Source organism: Dreissena polymorpha, chromosome 9 (assembly GCF_020536995.1).
Source record: "Dreissena polymorpha isolate Duluth1 chromosome 9, UMN_Dpol_1.0, whole genome shotgun sequence".
Taxonomy (NCBI): Eukaryota; Metazoa; Mollusca; class Bivalvia; order Myida; family Dreissenidae; genus Dreissena; species Dreissena polymorpha.
Window position 1 is genome coordinate 81,162,844 of NC_068363.1, and position 20,278 is coordinate 81,183,121.

The following is a 20,278-nucleotide window of genomic DNA, read 5'->3' on the forward strand; positions in this document are numbered from 1 at the left end:
ATTTGTTTAAGCGCATGTTGCACAATCATGTTATTTGCGCAACCTTTTTGGGAACGCGTTTTAAGGGAATTAAATATAATACAATATGATATCAGTTGTGTTTTTATTTAAGACTAAACGGCGCTCAAGATATGCCACATGCTTTTGTTCTGAGAGTTAACTGGCTAGATTGAAATATGATACAAAAATATTATAGAAACAGAAACGCACTTTGTCATTAATATGGTTTTTCACGATCAATTAAAACTGTTAATAAATTACGTATTTTGTGTATGTTTATTACAGTGAAACAAATATAATTTCATATTTTACGCTATGATCGACTTTGTCCGATTAAACATTTCTGTATATCACTGAAAATCATAATTTACAACAAAATGTAACTTGTTTCAATTTATAATTTTATCAAAGGTTTTTAACGCAAGGCGTGACGCTGAAGAGTAGAACAATAGACGATATTCAATCGGTAAGACATTATATTAGTTCATGCTATGTGATCAATAAGCAGAGAATACCAGTGATATACAATTCGATCATTTCGCTCTGGCGAAGTGGCAAGTTCTGGGGGACACGTTTGTTATGGCAATATGCAAATAAAATATCCGCGTAAAATTCCAAACGTTCAACAGTGGTTAATTAATGCTACAAAGCAGTTAAATAATTAAATCAAGCGACGTTTAACAAATCCTATCACGTCTGAAACTGCATTATGTGGGGACCCGCAGTGTATGTCTTTGCACTCCAACTAGTCTAACGACAGTTGGGACTAATTGTCAAGTATAGTTCAAATTCCTTGATATTTGTGTTGTTTTTAATAAAGGTCACACCATTTTGTTTTGATCGTGTGCCGCGGGGACTAACTACAGACCGATCACACATCCGATGGGAGTGGGAAATCGGCCAGGATCGCCGAGGTGAGAAGAATGTGTACTTTCCACTGTACTAACCGGACAGCCGTTTGAGTTAAAAATATATCGAAATTTCGTAAGCTGTCTGTGCTAATAGTGACGTATCGGCTTACCCAACCAAGCAGCTAGTAAAATAGAATAGGAACAGCTAGCCTCCCTGCTAGGCAGCGCCTAGAACTTAGGAACCGGAAGTAAATATATTCATCATTCAAGGTATCTCATCCGGTCAATCAGAATACATAAGGAGGTAATGTCAATTTAATTTTTTGTTCGACCAATGATCATGCATGTATTTTTTTTGAGATTGGTTACATGTTTTTGTTCCATATCTAAAGTGTAAAGGCATTTGTAGGTTCCAGGTGAACTGCTGTGGTCTAGGGGCCGATACTGTATGCAGTGACCCAGATTTGCTCACGATTCCAAGCCATCTCGTGCGATTTCTAGCCCCTTGAATGAAACACTTTTATGTGCAGGAAAGAGGTGACAACCATATCTACCCGGGATAAACTTTTTTCCCGCCTTCTGGGTAAACTTGGCTTCATGCATGTGCGAAAAGCGTCGTTCCAAATTAGCCTGTTCAGTATGCAGAGGCTAATCAGATACGTCACCTTCCTTTGTATGGTATTTTTCGTTTAATTGAAGTCTTTTCATAACGAAAATCAAGTTCAGGCGGATTGCACAGGCTAATATGGGACGACACTTCCCGCACATGAATTGAATACAAATTTTCAAGAACGAGGCTATTTTATCCGCAACCAAGGCAACAGCGGGTTTAAGAATGGCCTTAGTCCGTCCGACAGTCAGTCCGATCATCTGCCCATAACATGCTCGCGCCACTCCAATTAGAAAATAGTTTATACCGAATTTGTGTAAATGGTGTTCTCATTTAACTCATTTTCAAATGACATTATCTAAAAACGTCAACGCAAGGTCAACCTTGACAGAAAAATGTTTGCGCATATATGTTCATGTCTTTTTTATAACTGATGTGTCCGTGCACATATTTTCTTGAATCATGTCTTGTTTGTGTATCAAATTGATGCACACGGCAGTAAATTCACCTCATTGTAAAAGTTACCACTTGGAACTCAAAGAATAACGGCGGGGTAAATGGCTGTTTTTGATACTGACTTGTTTTGAGTGTTGTTATTTGTTTCAATATTTCGGATACGTGTTGATGTAGACGATACAAATACATCTAAACGCATTGTTGTTGTGTATCTGCATATGAACAGTTGTATTGTCTAGTCTTAAACGTTAGTCTCTAACCCTATTTATTGTGCCTTAATTGCATTAAAAGCCTACAACTCATTTAGACAATCTTCAGTTGGATTCTTGGGTAAAACCGCCACTTAATGTCTTATTAGAATAAATTATAAACGCTCTCAGAATGAGGATCAAACCCGGGACCTTCTTATCGCTAGACGGGCACCATGCTGAAAGACTAAATAGGTTGTTTATTGATCGATTAACAACTATGTCGTTCCCGCAGTTGTTTATTGGCGAACGCCGACAATGCAATCTTATGTATTTATACAAGCAAAACATTGCATGTGTGTTACCAGAGTTGCAAACAGACAACTTATAATAGTATAATGTACTTAGTATGACACCTTAAAGTTTGTGCACATTTGCCATGTAAACATATATTGACTGTGTTGTATTACTTAATTAGCACATGATTTGTTTCTCTGCACAATATGCATTTGTATTTATATTTGAAAGAACCTACTCCCAACGTATACATAATCAACATCACAGGCTTCCAACAATGATCATTATTTGTTTTCTTAACCCATTTATGCTTAATGGACTTTCCCAACTTTCTAAATTGGATCAATTTATTTCCACAATATTTATTTCTATATTTAGAATATAACTTACTGAAATTCTTTTAAGCAAACAGCGCATACCCAGCGGCGTCTCATCTGGGTCTACGCTGTAAGCAAAGTCCTGTTTTCAGGACGCTAGGCATAAATGGGTTAAACTTCTTTATAAAGTAGTTGCTAATAACGCATTGTAAAGATATTTTATTCACACCTTGGAAAGTCAATGGTTTGTCCGAAGTACTAAAGGAAACACTATTCTCTGAAAAATATGTTCAAATTAGTGACCTTGTTGCTTATTGAAAATATTTAGAAAGACTGTTCCTAAATGTCATCGAAACATCTGTTGTATTACATTTTTCTTAAACAAAAACGAAATTTACTATTATAAGCAATATGAAATGACATACTGTGATTATGATGCTGTTTTTCTTATTGTTGTCAAGACAACGTCGCCATTGGCGGTACATTTTACGTGGGGGAACATGATTATTATTAAATGCATCTCAAAAAGAGGTGGCGCCCGTGATTAACATCCGTGACAGAGGACGTCATTACAGCAGCAGCTGCAGCAGGGTAACATACTGTCGATTTTGATTATTAGCATACACATATTCGTATGAAACAAGACACAATAAATGACTTTTTAAAATACAATTAGCGTAAAAATAAACACGTATTGTGTCCTAAATTATGTTATGCAACAACAGGGCAAACAGGAATGGTCATGTGTCTTCCGGATCCGTGATGTTCGCTCCCGGTTAACGATACGTTTCAAAACTAAATAATTGGGGCACAATGGCCAATAAATAACTGATATTAACTCGCTCAAAATTAAAAATTTCTATCGATACTAAAGCGATAATCTCCCAACCCAGATTTTAACAGGAAATATTAATCTCAACATAAAACCATAATTTTCGGAAACATATTGTTTGTGAATAGACATAGGATTCTGGTCACAGCAAACATCATTAAAATATTCAGTTCAATAATTTATGTGGAGAACATGTGTTAAACTTTATTTCACTTGCGTATGTAAACAAGCATGTGCATTGTCATCTTTAACATAAAAAGTTAGACATAAAGTGTGCATTCACATACATTGAACGAAATTCGCAATTCTATTGACAACGCATGGTATCGCTTTATATAATTGTCGAAATAAATCTATGTAGAACTCCATCTAGAATAGCTGCACCAAAATAAACCCTGGGGTGGTATTCCATAAACATCTTTTACTCTAGGTCAAAATTACAATGTTTTGAATTTCTTTACTAAATAAGAAAACACATGTTTTTTTTGGTATTCCTTAAATAACATTGACATAATGATGCTATTTAAATGTATATCTTGATGTCAATCTATTGCAATATGAAATGAAACACTTAAGATTTTTTTTCCAATTTAAGGATGAGAATAAAATTTAAGTTAAGATGCTTCTGAAATACGACCCCCGATGTTTGCACTTCTCTGTATCTTAGTGATTTCTAGCCTAAAAGTAGGGCTAAATAATAATGACTAAGATGGCAGACGCATGTTTGTCAGTTTATTCTTATGTCCATTGTTTACTTACAAAGCATCTTACTTGTTTAGTGTTTATGGCATTATCTCCAATAAAACATGATACAATATCGATTAGAGTACATGTACTTCTTTCGGCGCTATTTATTGGCTAGATTAACAACGATATGAGTGTCGATCTGTGAAAACGGGGCATAATGCACAGGCTAATCAGGTACGATACTTTACGTTTAAACTGGATGTTCGTGATCTACACATGTATCTATCAAAAGTTAAAAGATCCTGGTACAAACGAACGTACACTCGTAGTCTTATGTTCTCATCAATAGCAATATTATATATCGAAACATTTCCGGAAAAACCGAAAGCTAAACACACAGTAATTATTTCATAACTCCACCCTGTGGTAGTGAATATTTGAGAATATATATTTTATAAGGTTTAATGTTGCTCTACTTGTAACAAAATGTCATTAAATCAGTGTCATAAATGTCGAGATAATGAATCCTTGAAGACAGCACAAATTGATATGATAGCGTGTTAATAACTTTATTGCCAGGTGTCATACACATAGAATGAAACTTCAGCTGCACAGGAAGGAAGGAGAGAAATCTTATAGTATACAATGGGGTATATATATGGCGAGGAATATGTCGCCAAAACAGTGAGATACAAAACAAATGTACAATACAAGATACGCATATCATTACAACAGCACAAATATCATGGACAACTCTAGGGTCACCGCCTTGGAATGCTCAATACAAAAGCACTGAGGGTTTAAACCGGTTTTAAGGAGTTCCAAACTTCACAATTGGTCAATATGTATTCATATAACATTGAAATCCACATACGTATTAGCCTCATAGCATCACAAACCAAATTGATAAGCTATAAAGGACACTGCATTTCTATTGCCTTACTATTTAAATACTAAACGGTTATATAAAATCAGAACACAATAACCATTGCAATCAGTTTATTATGACTTGAAACCCAAACGAGTATCAGCTATATAGTGTCTTTATTTTAAACAAGCTTAAGAGACATTGCAACGTATAGTTTGTGACATTAAGATCTGTGCGCACAATTTATGATCGTATTGAGAAGGTTTATTAGGTGGTGTAAAAGATTAATATACACAGTTGAAATATGAGGCATTGTTATGACACACTTTTAAACATCATGGTGCTGGCAGCAAGACCGCTGAAAGAGTCATAATTCATGAACATGTAATCTTGTTGTCCTGGTAGGTAAAGTCCATTCAGATTGATGTAGTCATAGCAGTCATAACTGCTGTACCACCAGCCCCCTTTAAACAATGCTGCACATTTGCCCGATTCACGGTCGTGATGATCATACGCACTGAAGGCATTTCCGACCGGTGAAGAGTCTCCATCACTAAATGAGTACTCTGTGTCGATAACTGTAAGATAAAACAAAACGACACAAATGTACATATATCAAACATATAATTATGTGAATCTAATTTGTAACTGTTGCACAGTGTTTCGTGATTGTATATAGTTTATTTAACTCAATAAGTATCTGTTTAACCATGTATTTGCTATCGAGCGCGTTTAATGTAAAAAAAACATATATATATATATATATAATGTGTGATATATTCTAAGTGCGATTTAATTTATGTTAAGATAATCTGATTGTATTTAGAAACCATAGTTTTTATAACCAATAGTCGGTTTTCCTTAAGATATAATCCAATTTAAACAATAACACTATAGTACCTAATAATGCTCTACACATCTTATTATACCATTTAATTGTCTTATTCTAATATACAATGTACTGTTTTAAATTAAGTTACAGGAAATATCTTGTTACATAACGGTTGCAATGTGTAAACCGATTGATATGTTTATATATACTTTGTATTGTGTATCTCACTACGATTGACCAGACATGTTTCGTAATTCGTTTACAAGAACGGGCACTATGTGTGCAACATATATATGCGCCATGTTGCTCGAGCATTGTCGATTAAGCGGTATGTTGTGTACGAGTTTGAACTTTAACATATGATCTGACGAGGCGTAGGGAATATAATTATTGCGAAATGAAACAATGTTTGATTTCTAATTCACAGAATACTTCAATTTTTTAAAAATTGTTGCTAATAAATTAAACATGTTTTTTGCGATTTTTTTCATTTTTTAACATCCACTACCACAGGGTGGAATTTTGAAATCATTGCCGTATGTAAACATTCGGTCTCTCCGGAAATGTGTTCTATGAATAACTATACCTAACATTGACTTAGTTTGAAATGTCTTGGTACACAAGTAAATCTTTATCAGACGGATTGTCGATAACGAGAAGCACGCTACTTCTTCAAAATGTTGCATTTAGGTTAATAGCAAAATACAGTCCTGTATTGTCAATACAGCAATTACACCAGCTTTAATTCTTCTTCTTGAATATAAATCACAGTATTTAATTTAAAGTTTGTCATTCCAATATAACTATGCAGTATCAATTCTTGACGTTTTGCAAGAATTATTATTTTGCATTAAGTAGGTTAAATTATGGGTAAGATAATGTCGTTGAAACAAGAATTATGTAAACAATAAACACTTACGACCGTGTGTAGTTCGTTCCAGGCGAAAGACTAAAGCCCCCGTACACATCGTATCCACTGCTTCCGTTCGAACGTACAATGTCCACACGGAGTTGGTAGGAACCACGCGATGTTATCTCGTAAATGTATTTAAGACCTAGAATTAAGAGCAGTTCAAACTTGTTGATACAATCAGAATTTATACCGGACGTTACTAGTTGAACTTGTATTTATAAATGTTCACGCAAATCATCGAACAATAAAGTTATTATACTTCCTTATATAAAAGTGGTTAAAGCATAACGATTTTGGTATGGGAGTTCCGTCGTAATTGTCGTAATTGTCCGTTGTTCGTCGTATCAATTTTCGATAAATTCTCTAAAGCTCCATTTTGAAGTCAAGCCAAATTTTTAAGGTATGATTGTTTATTGTTTTGCATATTTAAAGAAATATTGATTATGTAGCTGAAACACGTGTCTTCAAAATCGTTTTAACAAAATACCTTTATCGTTCTTTTAGGATGAGATCAATGGTCTGCATAATACATGCAAAAACGGTAGCTCTTATTAAATTATATTTCAGAGCTTTAAACACGATTGCGACGCTCATAGGTAAATCTCTATATCTTCTAAAAAAATGATAAATGACTTCAAAGTCGCCAGTGAAAATGATAACTTGTGTACATTGAACTCAGGTAAGAATTTAAGGTCAATCATGCGTTTCTTGTTGAATGTTAAATATGCTATGAAAGAAGTGTCCATTGTGTATTGTAGTGCATACAAATGAAGAAAAAAAAAACAATTTAACAAAATCATCAAAACGCTCACACAAATTACTATGCGTATATCACAACTTATTTTTAAAGCTAATCTTACATTTTTAAATTTAATTCCTGAACAAATGTTGGTGTATCATAATGTTTCTGTTTGAAAACAAAACTGCACTGCAGAATATACTTAAGGCTTATTATGAGCGTCTTGTTTATGAAATATTTAAAAATATTTTTGTTAAATCTTTTAGATAACAAATAGTGGTATAAACTCACCCAGCCAGTGTTCTGCGTAAACATTTCCGAAGCCGTTTTCATAGTCACTAAAGTTCCGATAAAAATCTTCACTGCCATTGAACCGCTTTTGAAAGACCTACAAAAGACCAAAATACATGTACTAAAAAAGAATGGAAAATAGAAAGGAATACGGCAGGTTGCAATGGACACTCCCTAAATTATAGAATAATGACATGGTAAAGTGATTATATCCACAACATGTATATGTAGTGATTTTTTCCTAAAATCAATATCACTTTATAAACAGCCTTTAATTTCGAAGCTTTATTATTGATCATGACTTCATCATTCAATAGTTTAATGTTTAATATTTTAAACATCGTATAATGTCCATGTTTATATCCGCCTTAATGGTCTATCTGGAAGGTGAAAGATTGACCATACACACGTGAATTATTATACTTTCACGTCCCTAAATCACGCGCGCCACCTCTTTTTGAGATGTATTGATAAATGAGCCAATGCTACTTATTGTGCGAGAATTAATAAAGGTTCTCACGTTTTTAAATGGGTTGAGAATGTATATTTCTGTACATTTTTGGATGAATTAATTTTGCTGAATCGTACTATTGTCTACATTGCCCGATTTAAAAATAATGCGAAATATGTTGGAAAATATATATTACCTAATCACTCTGTAGATTTATCCATGAAATTTCAAAACATCCGCGCCTGAGTGCCACATCGGAAGTCGCTTTGGCTCATTTATAAATGCATCTCAAAAAAGAGGTGGTGCGCGTGATTAACGGCCGTGAATTTACCATAATCAAACTATTTGGATACTTCAAGCATACTGTTTTGTCACTAGCAAAATATCGATGCATTATTCGTCATACTTCATTCTGATAGGAGCTGAACTTTAAACGGACTTGTTCAGAGATCGTGTTATTACATGCCATTGAATAAATGAAAGCTCAAAACAAGAATTATTGGTCTTATTTTCAATAATAAAAAGATCAATACAATCAATTGAATATCTTAATTGCCGAATTTCTAAATATTTTGTCTATTGATGATTTTTATGTTTATACTATTAACGCACGCATCCATATACACTCGGCGGTTGGGCCTTGTATATAAAGCTTTCCAATGCATGCTCGTCATAAATTACATGATATATTATGAAGTTAACCAATTAACCTATACCATTTGGTATTTCACTCCACGCGTGTACAAATGATGAGCATATGTAGTAAATTGTTTTTAAATGTATGATGAATGCTTAAGTACTGTCCATAGACTTTATCATGCCAAAATTTGACCTTTTACCTCTAAATGTAACTTTGATATTTGAGCAAGTGAGACGGGTCTAACACGCGACAACCCACCCCATGGTGAACACGTGTGGAATGTAAACTTATAGTTGAATTTTTAATAATTATGTTACCGTCCGAAAAAGCTGAATGTCCACAGTCTACCTTTTTTCGCCGCTTTATTATGCTCAAATGCGACATTTGAACTCTAAGAGTGACCTTCAAACCTTCAAAGTTCGACCTTTTTTTTGCTAGAGACACGGTTATCACGCGCTAAACGGCGTATTGCGATAGTGGATATGTGTGATTATTTTCACATTTCATGACGAATCGTGAAGTTACAGTCCGAACAGACGTACAATGAAGGCACGAACGCACATTAATCCAACCATTGCAACAGCTTTATCAAGCTTTCTGAAACGCGTGCTTAACAATTACTAGATATCAGCTCACGGATGCCCCAACATTACAATTGTGTATACAGATCTAACTAATGGCGAGAAATAAATGCACCAACATATCCGGGTGAGCAAGTGAACATGCTCTTAAATATGTTTTTAATGTGTCACGACTTTAGATGCGATATATTTCAGAAACGGGTGACAAAAGCAGAATACACAATTTCTTTTTTTGTTTCTATACAACGAGATATCCTGTTATAGCGAACACATTTTAACAAAATACCCAGATACACAGGTAGTACGGTGGCATAGAGGTGACATTCACTTCTCTTTTTTTAAATTGCTCTCCTCTTTTTTCTATCTCGTGGCCACAAGTTAGCTATGTCGTGGCCACGAGATAGAAAAAAGAGGAGTGCAAAACTAAATGAAAGCGGATTGCAATTAAAAAAAGAGCGTTGCAGTAAATAAAGGCAGAGTGCATTAAACAAAAGAGGAGAGATCCCGAGTTAGTCAGCCAATCAAATTTTGCATAACATGTGTAAATATTATGCACGCATATATATAGCTGGTCAAAGCAGGCAAGGCTCTGATATAACATAACATACTACTATTAGTACTACTATTACTACTACTACTATTGCTGCTGTTGTTGTTGTTGCTGCTGTTACTGTACTACTACTACTACTACCACTTCTACTACTACTACTACTATTACTACTACTACTACTACTACTACTACTACTACTACTACTACTACTACTACGACTACTACTACTACTACTACTACTACTGCTGCTGCTGCTGCTGCTGTTGCTGCTGCTGCTACTACTACTACTTCTGCTGCTACTACTACTACTACTACTACTACTACTACTACTTCTACTACTACTACCACTACTACTACTACTACTACTACTTCTACTACTACTACTACTACTACTACTACTACTACTACTACTACTACTACTACTACTACTACTACTACGACTACTACAACTACTTCTTCTACTAGTAATACTACTACTACTACTACTACTACTACTACTACTACTACTACTACTACTGCTACTTCTTTTACTACTACTACTACAACTACTACGACTACCATTTCGACGACGACGACGACGGACGACCAACGGACGACCAACGGAATTGATTGGCTGACTTACTCGGTATCTCGAGATAGCGAAAAATCTCTCCTGTTTTGTTTAATGCACTCTGCCTTCATTTACTGCACCGCTCTTTTTTTAATTGTTCGCCGCTTTTATTTAGTTTTGCACTCTTCTTTTTTCTATCTCGTGGCCACGACATAGCTAACTCGTGGCGACGAGATAGAAAAAAGAGGAGAGCAATTTAAAAATAGAGAAACACCGCTCTTTTTTTAATTGAATGCCGCTTTTGTTTAGTTTTGCACTCCTCTTTTTTCTATCTCGTGGCCACGACATAGCTAACTCGTGGCCACGAGATAGAAAAAAGATGAGACCAATTCGAAAAAGAGAAGTGAATGTCACCTCTATGCCACCGTAGGTGTGCGTGTTGTTGGTCTTTTTTTAAATATAAACTCTAGCAGCAATATTTGAGTAAAACTATCAATCGGCCAAAAAGGTTTAAAAAAATATCTTTAAGAAACTATATATAATATTGTGGAAAACATACAAAGGACGAGAATTCTGCTAAAAATCGTCGCAGCCGAAATTCGTTTCTTAACGATAATTTACACATTTAGGTCATTTACCTGTCAAAGCTTAAGCGAGATTTATCTGTAAGTTAAAGACGATTTCAAAATACAATCTTCAGGACGCACGTACGTACGAACGGATGGACAAGAGTGATGCTTTATTTCTTTTTTTCCCCGAAGGGCCATGATGTCAGGAATATGTTAAGTGAAACATCATCTGCATTATTAGGAGATCATTATTAACATTACAAGAGCGTACTTTTTTTTAGGACGCTAACCAACTGGCATACATGTATACATTGACACAGGACAAAAACTGGATTCAACAACTTCGAGTCAATACACATCATAGTAATTAGCATTTAAGACTACTTTAAGCGTATCCAAATCTCAAACGTTCCATACATAGTTGAATAAAACAAACAACTGTAAATTACAGTTAACACCGTAACATCTCAATTCAATTAAAATTTCGCTAGAAAAGAATATGTATCAATTAAATTACAATTAAATACTCGATGGTCAGATGCTACCTCGAGCGCGATCAAAGAAAAACAAGTGTCCGATACACCTCGTATGGTCAATATAAATTGCCGCCATAGAGTCTTTTGATGATTTCTGCTTTGGCAGACTCAGATTTATTCTGAACGCGAATTATTTCAGCTACACCTCGTCATCCATTGTTGATTGCACAAATCATACACTACACAACTATAAAACATGCGTTTTTATTAGGGATGTCAACGAATATCCGAATATCCGAATATTCGGTCCCGCACCGAATATTCGAATATTCGGAAGAACAAAATCGAAACATTTCAAAGACTTTGTATTCGTGAAATTTGTTTCAAACATTAAACTGAGTTAAATAGCATACGTTATGTTGCAGTCTGGATGTATAAAATACGTAATATTCTCCATTCCAACACAAACTGTTAACACATATAACGCTATGAAATATTGACTCTTCCAACTATGACACTAAAACTGTAAAATTAGTTCGATTTGTTTATGCCGTTTTCGACTTAGCGCGCTATATAACCGATGACCATATTAAAAGCTAAATAAATGTAAAGTACAAGTTCAACAAATTGAAACATCATCTTTGAAAATACTAAATATAATCGGTATAGAAAGCTGAACACGCGTATGTTGTTAAGTATAATTTAATTAGGTTGAGTATATTATCTCCGTCCGATAAGACATATGGTACCAAAAGACAAAAGTTATTATTTGCATTCATTTAAACATTATAAACTTTGGCGAACCAGTTTGAAATAGTGACTGTAGATAGACGGTCGTTTTATTTTCAATTATTTTGTAAACTTTTTAAGAAACATTTTATTTAGAATACACAAAACTTGTTTTTATAGAGTGCTCAAATGATGTCCTCTTGTTTAAAATAAAGTGTATTGGAAGAGAAAAACAGTGCTCTTATCCAAACGAAAAGTAAACAATAGCTCGTATATAGTGTGTGCGTTGACCTTAACCTCAATGAGATAATGCAGCAATCCGCATACATGCAGTGCAACCGATACCGGAACGTGTTTAACACACGAAAACGTTAAAGCTGTTAGACAGCCAAAATTAAATAGACACAATTCGCAAAGGCTAACAAATTTAATAACGAAAACCAGTTCCCATGCTGGCTTAAATGTTTGTATATAGGCGTTATTACTTTTAAGGGCAATATTTATTTTGAGTTAAGCAAGAGACAAGAGCCCAACCATTTCCTTTTTATTAGAGTCCATAATTTCCCTATGCAAACAAAATAACGTACTTAAAATATGCACGGGCAAAAGATCGCACATTTGTTGATGATTGGAAAACATTCATCACTAAAGAAGCAATACTTTTCGAGTTACGCGTTACACCAACGTACGACTGAGTAACTAATGGACCGGACGTGTTGAATCCATAGAGGATACAGTATTTGTTGGAATCGATGGAATATCGATTTCATTTCACGAGTGATCATTTAAAGTAATATTTTCACGAGTGGCGCAGTCACGAGTGAAACAATATTTTTTCATGATCACGAGTGAATTAAAATCGATATTCCATCGAATCCAACATATTTCTTTTTATCGTATGCTTTTTTTCACCATTCATTTACATTGTTAAAGAGTTTAACTGGATAATATGGCTGGATTTATGACGTCATTTCGTCGAAAACGTGACTTCACGTTATTTTTTCAAAAATGTGACGTCATTTCACAGTAAAACAGTGAAAAATATCGATATTTTCACTGTTATTTTTTACTGTTTAAAACAGTGAAATATTAGTTTAATTCATTGATATTTCTCTATAAACCACCGGAAAGCATACTATAAATCGCAATTCTTCTGAAAATGTGGTTATAAATATACCACAACATAACACATTTTTTAAAGATACAATATTGAGTGTTCATCAAGCTAAAAGTAAGCCTGATAGAATTATCAATAGCAGCGATTCAATTAATTTATGTCCTATGAATGAGGGAATGTACGTTTTATCATATGCACATGTGAGCTGAGGACACAGATGGCCCAACATTCCACTTTTGTCTCAAAAATCAAACAAACATTTCAAAAATCGCCAGATGCGTTGATTCCCATTGTGATTATTGTTAATATAAAGATAAATCAAACCAATACTAAATACAGATATGTGATTCAAGTACACGATATTTCTTCATAAGTCTCCATGTCACATTACACCCGTATCTTGGTGTGCAAGGAATGGAATGGTGATATTGTAGTTTAGATAACAATGATACTACCGTCCAGCCTCCTCCATCCGTCTCCATGTCACACATCACCTGTATCTTGGTGTGAGAGAGAGGGGTGGTAATGTTGTAGACACCACTTAGCTTTGGGGCACCTCTGTTCAGAAGCTCGGTGCAATCTTTTCCTGAGCAAAATCAACAAACATATAAAAGTTCGTTGCACTACACAGCATACTAGCATTTTATCAATATGTTCATATTATATCATTGTAATACCAAAGTATAGCAATCTTTCATTTGTACTAGCCTGTCTTTATAAAATTGGCCATTTAATTAACCATAGCAATTTTTGTCATATAAAATGAATATATGTTCATTAGTTCAGTGATTAATACAAAATATGATAAAACTTGTAAAAACATTACCTCCGCATAGATATGTGTTACATTCTTGCGTTTGTGTTGTAAGACCAGGGCAATCACTCCCGAAATGTAGCGGTGCTGGATTGTTGCAAGCTCGAGTCCGTGTCTGGTTACAGTGATGTGTGCAAAGAGACCAAGAAGTCCATGTACCCCATTGTCCGTTCACTTTAAATAGTAAATTATATTAAAAACTACTTAATATTGGCTGAAATATAATTTGTTGATCATGAACACCTAATACAATAAAACATTAGAAACAATCGAAGAAATACAAAATTCAGAATCCGGATATATTTTGTCATTGCGAACATAATATTTTATATAAATTATTGATATTCAAAATATATTTGCAACTTGTTGAATATTTCTGAATTAATAATTTGGACTTTTATCATCGGAATAGTCAAGATCGATTGCAGATATAGTTCACACAATCCGGTCCAAATATGTGAAAACCCAGTTTAATTATTTGAAAAATAAAAAAATGAAAACCCATAGTAATATATCATGGTCGATTGGTAAAATATCTTTGATGCTAAGTTGCGTGAACATTAGTAACATGATAGAACGAAACAGAAGAGCATACTCAGATTCCACTGTAATTCAATTGCCTAAAACAAATTAAACACATGAATGACCATACAACAATTCGCAATATTAGCCCATCACAAACTTTCCTATGTGTCATTGTGTTTATATTGCTAAATCAATACTCTAGCATATTTGACAATGAGCAGGTTTGCCTATGACCACAATACTTTATCAAATAGTAATCACCTTAGTATTACCAATATTATTTGGAATTGGTTTTTAACTTTTAAAGACTTCGAATCATATCATAATTCATTTTGGCCTGTACCATCAGGGCAGTTTTACCTGCGCTTTGCGGTTTCATATGAAGTGTGAATAAGTTAATCGAATATCTATAAAGCATTATTTCACAACTAAGTGCTTTACAACGAATAATTTCCACATTTTCTTTGGAATTGTTTAAACTTTGGTTTAGTTATGATACTTAAGTGAAATCCCAGGGTAATGCAAGAACATGTTTAGTGTTAATTGTCTTAAACAAACAGATACAATAAGCGAACACAATGTATAAATAACCTGATACGATACGCTGAAGCCGAGATATATCATCGCGTGTCGTATCAACCTGTGCTTCGATAGTCCCTGTCTTAGACTGAAGATCCGCTTGCATTCCCACAAGGGTTTGAACTTGAGACTGGAGTGTGTGAAAGTTGTTCTGCGTTGACTTAACTTGCTCTTCAATGACCGCTATCAGCGCTCTCGTTTTGTCTTCAGTCAGCCGAGATATATCCGCGCGTGTCGTATCGACCTGTGCTTCAATACTCATTGTCTTGGATTTAAGATCCGCTTGCGTTCCCACAAGGGTTTGAACTTGAGACTGGAGTGTGTGAAAGTTTTTCTGCGTTGATTTAACTTGCTCTTCAATGACCGCTATCAGCGCTCTCGTTTTGTCTTCAGTCAGCCGAGATATATCCGCGCGTGTCGTATCGACCTTTGCTTCGATAGTCCTTGTCTTAGACTGAAGACTCCCTTGCGTATCAACGAGGGTTTGAACCTGCGACTGGAGTTTCTGAACGTTGTGCTGCGTAGATTTGACTTTCTGTTCCATCGCTGCTACCAACGCACTGCTTTTTTCTTCAGTCCCTTTCATCGCTACCTGCATATTTTCCAGAGTGCCAACACTTTCAAATAAGTTACTTGTGTTATAAACAGTAACATACAATTCATTTTCTACATTAGATATCTGAATTCGCGTTTCGTTCAATCGAGTATCCATATCATCTGCCCGGGTCAGTATTGCACCTTGAAACTTTTCTATATCATCCATCCGCAAAAGGATTTTCTCTTGTTTCTTCTGGAGAGAATCAAATCTTGTCATCGTTGCCGCCTTTTCCTGCTGAAGACCTCGTCTCAACAGATGCGTCCGTCGCCCTGCCTCCGCCGCTGCAACATCTTTCAAACGGTTGTCTATATTAGCGAATCTCTCCTCGACAGCGACCAACTTTGCATTGCATTCAGCCACCGCACTGAGCCTCTTTTCAAAAGAGGCCAACTGCTGATTTGTCGCAGTCACCATAGTCTTGAGTTCCTGAACCTGTGTTGTTACTGAATTATCTTTTGACTTCATATCAAACACGATATCGTCAAGTCGTGCAGAGAGCATCTTGTACCATGTTAATTCACATTGTCCGCCTTGGAAAAGCAAAACAAACGATCCAAAAAAATAAACAAGAAGAGACATGTTGTCTATTCCTGTACTCTTATTTTAAACGCTGTTGAAAACTGACTCCCCTGCATGTGTCTCTAGCGTGAACTGCCTTGCATTTAATGAGAATGTTTCTGAGTATAAAACGGAAACCTCTTGTGAAAAATGTCAAAAACGATTGAGAGAGATTCTCAAGTACCAATTACTTCTACTGAGTGAAGTCCCTAACTGTTCAGAAATTATGTATTTTAAAGGGACCGTACACCGCGATTGACGAAAAAAGAAAAGTTCTAAAATAACGTATTTTTTACAATTATTAGTTTATATTGATTCCAATATCACGATTGGAATATTACATTACTTGAAAAAAAGTAAATATTTTCGGTATATTCGGTAATAAAATTTCGAGATGTGAAATCGAAAGTACATCGCGACAATAGGTGACATAACGATATACACACTGTAAATAACGCAAGCAGATTGATCATTTTATATATAAAATATATACAATTCACTACGCATGCACAATTTGCATTCCTGGTTTTACCACGTGGCGATGACGATCAATCTACTTGCGTTATTTAAAGTTTACTGGTAGTTACCTGGTACCTGTATCGCGTAAAATTTATTACCGAATATAATGAAAATATGAAAACTTAAAAAAAATTAAAGTAATAAAATATACCAGTCGTGATATTATAAAGTAACAATCACGCTAAAAAATATCGAATATTTTGTTAAATAAAGCTAACCCATTAAAAAATCAATGTTCCTTTTAGCAAAATGCAAAATTTCAACGTTAGATGTTGTCTGGTAGAATTGATTTAACGAGATACAAAATGCTCGTTTTTATTTTTTTGTGGCCACAAATAATTCCATTTATATCTCCCGTGAAATATCCGAACATTTACGGGCGAACACGAGATTGGATACGGTAAGCGTCGGAAGCATGACGTTGCTCTCATGAATAATCATTCTGTGAAATCAAAATGATTTCTGGGTAACTGGAACTTAGCGAATGCGAAAATGGCTTGTATAAATTATGCAAATGAACGCAACCCGAATGAATCCGATCCTGATTCGAAAGCGAAAGTAGATTACATCGTGGAACGATATTTAGATATTTAGATGCTTAAAACTTGTATTGTATTGTATTAATGCTTGTAATATAATGTTTTTACATCAATGTTACTTGTTTTTAGGGTCTCCCTATTGTAATTAACCATCGTATGGTACTACTTTATTATACACGAATGCATTGAACCAAGAACGCAATGCACTTTACCAACATGCATTGAACCAAGAACACAATTCACTTTACCAACATGCATTGAACCAAGAACACAATTCACTTTACCGACATGCATTGAACCAAGAACGCAATTCACTTTACCAACATGCATTGAACCAAGAACGCAATTCACTTTACCAACATGCATTGAACCAAGAACGCAATTCACTTTACCAACATGCATTGAACCAAGAACGCAATTCACTTTACCAACATGCATTGAACCAAGAACGCAATTCACTTTACCAACATGCATTGAACCAAGAACGCAATTCACTTTACCAACATGCATTGAACCAAGAACGCAATTCACTTTACCAACATGCATTGAACCAAGAACGCAATTCACTTTACCAACATGCATTGGACCAAGAACGCAATTCACTTTACCAACATGAATTGATCCAAGAACGCAATTCACTTTACTATACACGAATGCATTTTAAGGCCAGCGCCTTCATGGAACCGTACAGCCAGCTTGTCCACGGAACAAAACTCAACAACTACACTGTGCCCTCCCTTATGTATGGTACCCCGCTCTCAGAGGATGGTTTCCCAAACTGCAACGTGCGCGGATACGACTGCATTCAGTTTTATAATATATAAAAGTACCTCAGGGTCGCTCTGGAAGTAGCAGTGAGTGTTTTATCGCCGTCATGTGTGCAAAGTGTCGTCCCTGATTAGTCTGTGCAGTCCACACCGGCAAATCAGGGACCATTTTTTCCGCGTAAACTGAATTTTCGCTATGAATTTAACGCTAAAGCATTGAGCAAATATTTTCCAAAACGAGGCTTACACTGTTTACCTTTAATTTGTCTCACAATGTTTATATGCTAAGAGATTTCGTACTAATCAAATCGTCAACAAAGGAGATCATGTTATGTGCGTGTCTTGTTAAACACTAAAACTAACATAAAAAGAAGTTTGGTAGCAATTTAATCCCATTGTTTACTTAAATACGTACAGAATTGAACTAAAGAAAATCATCCAAACTTCCAAATAAATGTTTAAAAATATCCAACAGTAAGAAGAGAGGACATACAAAAATTATGTGGAAACATGACTGTATGGTGTAAAAGCTATGCATAGAGTTTCGAAAAAAAGCTGTAAACATTAAATTGATTATGACGCTTAATATTGTTACAACTTTCATTTACTCCAGTTTTCAAAAGTAAAATGATATATTATATTGCACCGGAATAATATCGTATACATTGAAATTACTATTTTCCTGCTGTATGATACGAAAATAGGTATTATTACATATGAGAAATTGTGAAGTCTGGTCTGGATCTTCCATGTCCTATATAGACTCACGCAAGGTTCCGAGGGTAATTTGCGTAGGCTGGTCTGGCCGCATATGACACAATACCTATATTCTTATGACGCGGGTTATATAGAGGAGTAACGATATATTTTTAGGTTTTGGACATCGTGACTTTCTGGACCCTGTTGCGTGGGAAGGTATGCATCCAACATACGATATCCTTAATGCCGAAGTAAAAACGTGTTTGAAACAAAATCAAATTGTGCAGAATACTTTCTTTTATGCCACAATGCTGACCAAAGTAAAATAAAAATATTTAAAATAATAAATGTTATTTATATATCGCGATTGATCAGTTAAAGTTTCGTTTTCAGGAGTGGCGTTATTTCCAAGATAAAATGTATCTACCAAAAACAAACAAATTTTCTGACGAAGTTGAACTAAAAAACATGTTGCATAATGACGTTATGTAGTTAAAAAAAGACCTCATTTATCATTATCAATTTTTCACACCGTTATTGTTCACTGTTTGAAACAGTTATTTATTGTTATTATATCATTGATATTTTTCCAAAGAAACCACAAACAAACATCTACTAATGTTGTGTTATTCTTAGTCCAACTTGAAGTGCAAGTTTTAACAAACATAAATCATGATGATGATGATGATGATGATGATGATGATGATGATGATGATGATGATGATGATGATGATGATGATGATGATGATGATGATGATGATGATGATGATGATGACGAATGGCTTATGTTTGCATACATCCTTGGTTTTGCCACGAAGTGGTTATGTTCGCATATATCCCAGGTTTTGGCACGAATGGCTAATGTTTTGCATACATCCTAGGTTTGGCCACGAAGTGGTTATGTTCGCATATATCCCAGGTTTTGGAACGAATGGCTTATGTTTTGAATACATCCTAGGTTTGGCCACGAATGGGTTATGTGTGCATATTTCACAGGTTTTGACACGAATAGCTTATGATTACATACATTCTAGGTTTGGGCACCAATGGCTTATGTTCGCATATATCCTAGGTTTGGCCACGAAAGGGTTATGCTCGCGTACATCGTAGGTTTGTCCACGAGGGGCTTATGTTCG

At 35.0% G+C, this 20,278-nt stretch overlaps 1 protein-coding gene across 6 annotated transcripts in view; it reads right to left on the minus strand.

Moving 5' to 3' along the window:
• Positions 1-5,222: 5,222 nt before the first annotated feature.
• Positions 5,223-20,278, minus strand: part of LOC127846784 (angiopoietin-2-like) — a 145,282-nt gene continuing 130,226 nt past the window's right edge. For 2 of the 6 annotated variants that reach the window (XM_052378293.1, XM_052378290.1), the window contains 3 exons: positions 7,882-7,978; positions 6,858-6,993; positions 5,223-5,684 (listed from right to left, as the gene is read on the minus strand). In XM_052378293.1, the coding sequence (XP_052234253.1) occupies positions 5,660-5,684; positions 6,858-6,993; positions 7,882-7,978 (258 nt within the window). In that variant the 3' untranslated portion in view covers positions 5,223-5,659. Of the gene's footprint in view, positions 5,685-6,857; positions 6,994-7,881; positions 7,979-13,999; positions 14,131-14,370; positions 14,533-15,474; positions 16,577-20,278 lie in introns of those variants that run through there. The other 4 variants (XM_052378294.1, XM_052378291.1, XM_052378292.1 and 1 more) reach the window with 4 other exon arrangements.